The sequence below is a fragment of the Lagenorhynchus albirostris genome, chromosome X (genome assembly GCF_949774975.1).
Source record: "Lagenorhynchus albirostris chromosome X, mLagAlb1.1, whole genome shotgun sequence".
Classification (NCBI taxonomy): Eukaryota; Metazoa; Chordata; class Mammalia; order Artiodactyla; family Delphinidae; genus Lagenorhynchus; species Lagenorhynchus albirostris.
The window spans coordinates 24,968,867-24,975,176 of NC_083116.1; the positions used below are offsets into that span (position 1 = coordinate 24,968,867).

Sequence of the window (6,310 nt, forward strand, 5' to 3'; positions counted from 1 at the left end):
TGATCACCTTCACAGAGTCTAACACGCTGCCTAGTGCATAGGAAGTCTTCTTTCCATGGATGCTGTTTGCTTGATCTGTAAAGTACCATGATTTTAAAAACATCGATTCCATACACTACCAAACGTAAGGTAGATAGCTAGTGGGACGCAGCCGCATAGCACAGGGAGATCAGCTCGGTGCTTTGTGACCGCCTGGAGGGGTGGGATAGGGAGGGTGGGAGGGAGGGAGACGCAAGAGGGAAGAGATATGGGAACATGTGTATATGTATGGCTGATTCGCTTTGTTATGGAGCAGAAACTAACACACCATTGTAAAGCAATTATAGTCCAGTAAAGATGTAAAAAAAAAATAAAACATCGATTCCATTACCATTTGCAACATGAGTCTGGAGCTTCTGAAGTCTCCTTTCACCCTACTTCCTCACTGAAAAGTACATATGCATATCTATTGGACTGTTACTGCTGGCACCTTACCCACTTAAAAACTGAGTAATTCAGACAGACTTTAGATAAGCAATCAAGATGGGCTCTATCTTAATAGTACTGAACTCGGCTCAAAGATCTTTTCATAAGGCCAGTCTGCTGAATCAGATACAAGCCACTCCCACTGCCTAAATTACCATTCCCCCCGCTTTTTATTTTTTGCAGTCCTGAGATAAGTGGTCCTACTTACTGGCAGCCTAGATGATCACGTATCCCAAAGCCTGAGAGATTCTAAAAGAGCAGCTCCTGACCACCAGACTGTCACTATGCCTCAAAGTCTCTCCATTATAGTCATTTCATTGAGCTTAGACATTGATAATCCATGTTAACATACAAATACATTACTTAGTAAGGGTAAAAGGTTAAGGCAGTGTGATATAATGGAAAGAGCACAGACATTAGAATCAGTAAAATTTTATTTTGAAGCCAGGCTTCACCAATTCCCAAATTTTTGAGTTACCACATCTATAAAATGGGGGTAATAATATTCACTTTGAAGAACTATTAATACAGGTACCTATTATACCTTACAGTCACCAAAATGGTAATGTGCTTAGAGTGCCTAGCACACAGTAAGCACTCAATGGTATTAATGATTTTACGACCATTGATAATCCCTTATACTCATTCCCACAGCATCCAGAGCAGAACCCTGAGGGCAGGGAAAGGGAACAACCACTCACTGGGGCTCAGAGAAGTTCAATAACTTGTTTAAGTTCACATAGCTAGTGAACAGCAGAGCAAGTATCTGAACTCAGGTCTCTCTAATTCCAAAGCCCAGGTTCTTGCCTAAGAAACCTCCTGCCTTTTCTTGTGTGTACCCATTACAGAAGAAAGTAGTGATTTGACAGCCTCGGTTATTCAGGTTGCTTTGGAAAAAGTCAGCCCTGAAAGACTGTAATCATATTAAACTATATAAAAGCTATGCACAGGGTGAGTGCTTTCATGTAGACCTAAAGGCATGCCAATGAATAGCAGAGTCCATTTGAAACCATAAATTAAAGCAAATGTACTGAGATCTAAAATGATCTGCTGGTACACCAAAATGGATTATGCTGGAAAATTCCCAAGTCTCATCTTCCCAGAATTCTACAGAGCTATCAGCATACACAAGTGTATCACAAAGCCATTCTCCAACCCAGAAAGCCTAGCTTTCGGTCGATGTCCCTGATGGTCCCCTTCCTCCCCAGCGCCCTCCCGAGTTACCCAGGCCTCCTGGTAATCAGGACTCCGAGGGAAGGGAGAATGCTGGTGGGTCAGGTTCACGTCTGTTCTCTGCCCCTTCCCTGTCTCTGCACCAAGCAGGTAGCCAGACTCTACCCCCCTTTGCCTCAGGGAACATTTGTCTTGTTAGCTGACTGTCTAAACCTGGCTGTTCTCCAGAATCCTGAGCACCTTGATGGGATTATGCATAGGAGGGAGGGGGCAGTGCTTGCAGGGCAGAAATGCAGGGGGAAAATTTCTGCTCAAGGGACCTCTGGGATACAGGGCCTCAGGGAAATGGCTTCTCGGTGCCTGTAGGGAGGCTGGACACCAGGCATTAGGGCTCCCAGCCTAGGCAGAAGCCCCCTCCTCACCTCACCTCTCGTGCCCCACGGGCCCAGGAGTAGCAGAGATGCCCACCTTCAAGGAACCGTGGGGACTTGGACAGTGAGGGGAGCAGGGACAATCACAATGGATTGACGACCCTGTAGAATACCCTCTGCCCTCCCATTCTTGAGTAACTCACAGGAAGAGGAGGGGCCCTTCAATAGTGAATGAGATTGGATTTTCTGTCACCTCAGTGGGATGGAGGGAAAATGCAGATTCAAACTGCCGCTTCTGAGCAAACTTGCCCCAAGGTACACACTACACAGAAGACACAGCAAGTAAGCGCACACTCTTTATTACTAGTTAGAATCAGGAAACCTCTGACAAAGGTTGAGCTTGGTGAGCTGGAATCTCCTGGCGGAACTCGAGGACACGTTTTGCTCAGACTGGAGGCTGATCTGACTTCCCAGCCCCGGGGCTCCACTTGCCTCTGAGAAGCTGGCAGAGAACACACCAAGTGGAAGAGAAGGGCCCACGAGCATTCTCAAGCATGCTCGTCCCAGTCCAGTTCTAGTTTTAATCCATTTAGTCCTCCCAAGAGAAGCGCCATCCAAAGCACGTTGTCTGTCCTTGGAATCCATTTTGTTCTTCATCCACTGAACAGAAAGGGGCTTGGGATGGTGGCTGCCCGAAGCTGAGGGCTCAAACACTCCCCCAAGCACTGTCCTTCTTTAAGACAGTCGCCCAGTGGTCTTTCAGGCAACCAGGAAACTAGCTGTCCCTCTCAAGGGAGGAAATGAGGAGAGTATCAGATAAGTCCTGCCTGCAATTTTGTTAGGCCACTTTTCCACTCTTTGCCACTACTCACTTGTCTCACATGGGACCAGTGAGATGAGCAGTTCGGCAATCAAGTCCTTCCATTAAAGTCTCTTTGTTGCCCCCGGAACTGCAGAAATATCTCGATGTTATTTCATTTGGGCTTACCCAAAGGTCACACTACATGCAAGGCAAAGAAGTCACTCCTGATATAACTTGTATCCCAAATTAGGCTCTCTCCTGTTATCTAACCAAACTCACCAAATCAGGTTATAATGTGTGCACCAGATAATAACATATAAGTCCAGCTCCTAACACATATCAGACAATAACTGTTTAATGAATTAAATGAAATTCGTCACGTTTCCTATCATCTATACAATTTAACACTGCAACCACCACATCTTATGAATTAATTCTTTCTCCCAACAGAGAAATTACATCCTAACAAAATTATTTTGCCCCCCTTTTCCCCCAAGTGCCAAAGCATCTCTTCTTCCCTGACTTTTCGCTCTTCTCGGCTCCAGTCAGTAGGGGTCTCACTGAGTGTGGGTCAGTCAGAAACGAAGAGTTTTTTCTTTAGGCTCTTGGAAGATCTTCTAATGGGATAGGTTCAGATTCTTCAGCAACAAGCAAATTCCGTGGGGCTCAGAGACATAAAAACAGACCCTCACCTATAAAACTTAGAAAACGAGAACAAGAAGCAAACATGAACACCGCGGTAGTTTACAAAGGAACGATAGCATTTTCAAGGAAAATCAGTGCTCCTAAAATTCCTTATAGCTTATAACCAAAAACACATGGCTGCTCCCAGCCAAAGATATGGCATTTTCTGGAAAACAAGGTTAATAAGAAAACAGAAAAGAGTGAAAAAGGAAAAAACAGTCTTTTTAAAAAAAATTTTTTTAACATCTTTATTGGGGTATAATTGCTTTACAATGGTGTGTTAGTTTCTGCTTTATAACAAAGTGAATCAGTTATACATATACATATGTTCCCATATCTCTTCCCTCTTGCGTCTCCCTCAAAAAAACAGTCTTGACTTCAGCTTCTGCAGGGTGTCAACCAATCAGCTTCAGCCACCCAGAATTCAGCACCTGCAAACATAAATGCATTAGGAGAAATTCCTTAAAGAGTGAGTGTGATACTCAAAAGCAATCCGTCTTTGCTCAAGTAAATGAAAAAAAAAAAGAAAGCATATAAATACATATGTATCTATGTGTGTACTCAATGATAAAAAGTTGTTATTTGGGGTAATGGGACAATGAATTATTTTATTTAATTTTCTATATCATAATTTTAGTTACAAATTTTCTGTGAAGTAAATGAGTTACTTTTTAATCAAGAGGGGGTCTTAGAAAACTGGTTTTTCTTTGGAGTGTTTCCATTCTTACTTACCTTCCTGAAATCAGTGGGTTTGTCCTGGGTCGGGGCCTCCACTCTCAACCACCATGCAGACTTTCTTGCATTCATAGCAAGCCTTGTGCCATGGAAAACTCATTGCTTTACACCACGGGGCACTCCCAATTCACTGAACTGCAGCCTGAGGCAGACTTCTCCTGGTGGTGTGATTCTGAGGCTTTTTTCCCTTCTGGCCGCTTGGTCTTCTGCCCCTGAGGTTGTTGTTTCTTTGGGTTTTCTCTCCCACTAGGGCTCCAGCTGTCCCCCTGGGCGGTTGCCTGAGGCCTCTCTGGACCTCCTTCCTGGCCATGTCTCCTGTTGAACAGCGGTGGGGGCATCCCCTGGGGCCCTTGTGGACCTCCTTCCCGGCTCTGGCTTCTGCTGACCCCCAGGGGGCCAGTCCCCTGGGGCCTCTCTGGATCGTCTTGCCTGTGACTTCTGCTGTTCCCCAGGGGGATGGTCCTCGGGGACCTCTCTAGGTCTCCCTCCTGGCTCTGGCTTCTGTTGTCCCCCCGGGGAACATTCCCCTGGGATCTTTTGGGAACTTCTTCCTGGCTGTAGCTCCCATTGGCCCCCAGGGGGACCATCCCCTGGGGGCTCTCTGGACCTGCTTCTTGGTTGAGACTCCAGCTATCCCTCAAGTGGACCATCCCCCGGGGTCTCTCTAGGCCTTCTTCCTGGCTGTGGCTCCAACTATCCCCAAGAGGGATCATTCCCTCGGACCTCTCTGGACCTTCTTCCTGACTGAGACCACAGCTGTCCCTAAGAGGGACCATCCCCTGGGGCCTCTATAGACCTTCTTCCTGGTTAAGACTTCTGATATCCCCTAAGGGGACTGTACCCTGCAGGATCTCAGGACCTTCCCCCTGGCTGTAGCTCCTCTGGTTCCACAGTGGGGCCATCTCCCCCTGAAAGACCACTGCAGCCCACGGGCCAGGTGGAGAGATGCCCAGAGGAGGCACCTGAAATGGGACGACTCCAGCTTCTGTTTCCATATGGCTACTGCTGGCGGTACAGGTGGCAAGAATGGGAATCCCATCGGGAATGGTGCATGGAATGGAAATGGGTATGGTAACGGCACTGGCAGAGGGGGTTGCACGGCCTGGGCCCAGGGACTCGGGGGTCCCGGCACATAAAGGACATCTGTCGGGGCTGGCATCTGGCTCTTGAAATACAGCCTGTCATGCTCCCCCATGGCTACCACATCTCTCTGCTGCTCTACGCTCATGGGCCACTCTGCAGCCCCAAGTTGCTCGGCTCGAGGCCCAGGCAGCAACTCTTGGGCCAGTGGGGTGACCTGTGCCGACCTCTCGACCAGGAGCAGCCGCCCACAAAGCACATCGCGCTGTTTCAGCGCCTGCTGCAAGGCGGCCCGCGTGAGGCGCAGCTACGTGACCACCTCCTCGCGCTCCTCGCGCAGGCGCCGCAGCTCAGAGGGCCCAGGAAGCCGCCTCGCGTTCCCCTACCTGCTCCTGCAGCCACTGAACCCGGAACGCCTGCCGCTCCCGCTGCCTCGCGCCCACACGCACGCTCAAGGCCAGCGCGCTCCAGGCACAGGCCCTCTTGGTGGCGCACGGCACCTGTGGGTCAGCGACGACGACGCGCAGCCGATCCTCTACCTCATTCCAGGACCGCGAGCAGAAGGCCACGTAGAAATCGGGGCCGCCCCCGTTCATGAGGACTTCATCGTTGATGAATCTGATCACCTCGTTGTGGCGGAACCCGCTGGCATGGTCCCCAAGGCCCACGGCCATGGCCGCTGCGGCCTAGTCAACCAACCGCCTCACGGGAGATGCCGCCTGCCGCCGCCGCCGCCGCCGCCGCCGCTGCTGCCGCTGCCGCCGCCGCCGGTAAAGCCCCTCACCTCCCGGCTCAGTCCTCCTTCAGTTCTAGCCCAGTCCTGGCCTCCTCCTCGGCCTCTTTCCTCTGTCACGGTCCGGCTTTCCTCACAGAAAGTAAGGCAGATCCCCTCACTGCGCCAACCCCAAAATGGCAGACGCAAGCGCCACGGGTCACACGTGAGCTCCGAGTCGCCCCGCAAGGCCTGCTGGGACCAACCTCGCTGCCAGAGCCCCTCCTA

General features: G+C 49.8%; 1 protein-coding gene across 1 annotated transcript; it reads right to left on the reverse strand.

Moving 5' to 3' along the window:
- Window positions 1-3,960: 3,960 nt before the first annotated feature.
- On the reverse strand, window positions 3,961-5,984 carry TEX13D (TEX13 family member D). Its single transcript, XM_060137276.1, is given in 5 exon segments — window positions 3,961-4,345; window positions 4,347-4,963; window positions 5,027-5,225; window positions 5,228-5,666; window positions 5,668-5,984. Coding segments are annotated over 5 exon segments (1,680 nt in total). The 3' UTR covers window positions 3,961-4,237.
- Between the last annotated feature and the right edge of the window lie 326 nt (window positions 5,985-6,310).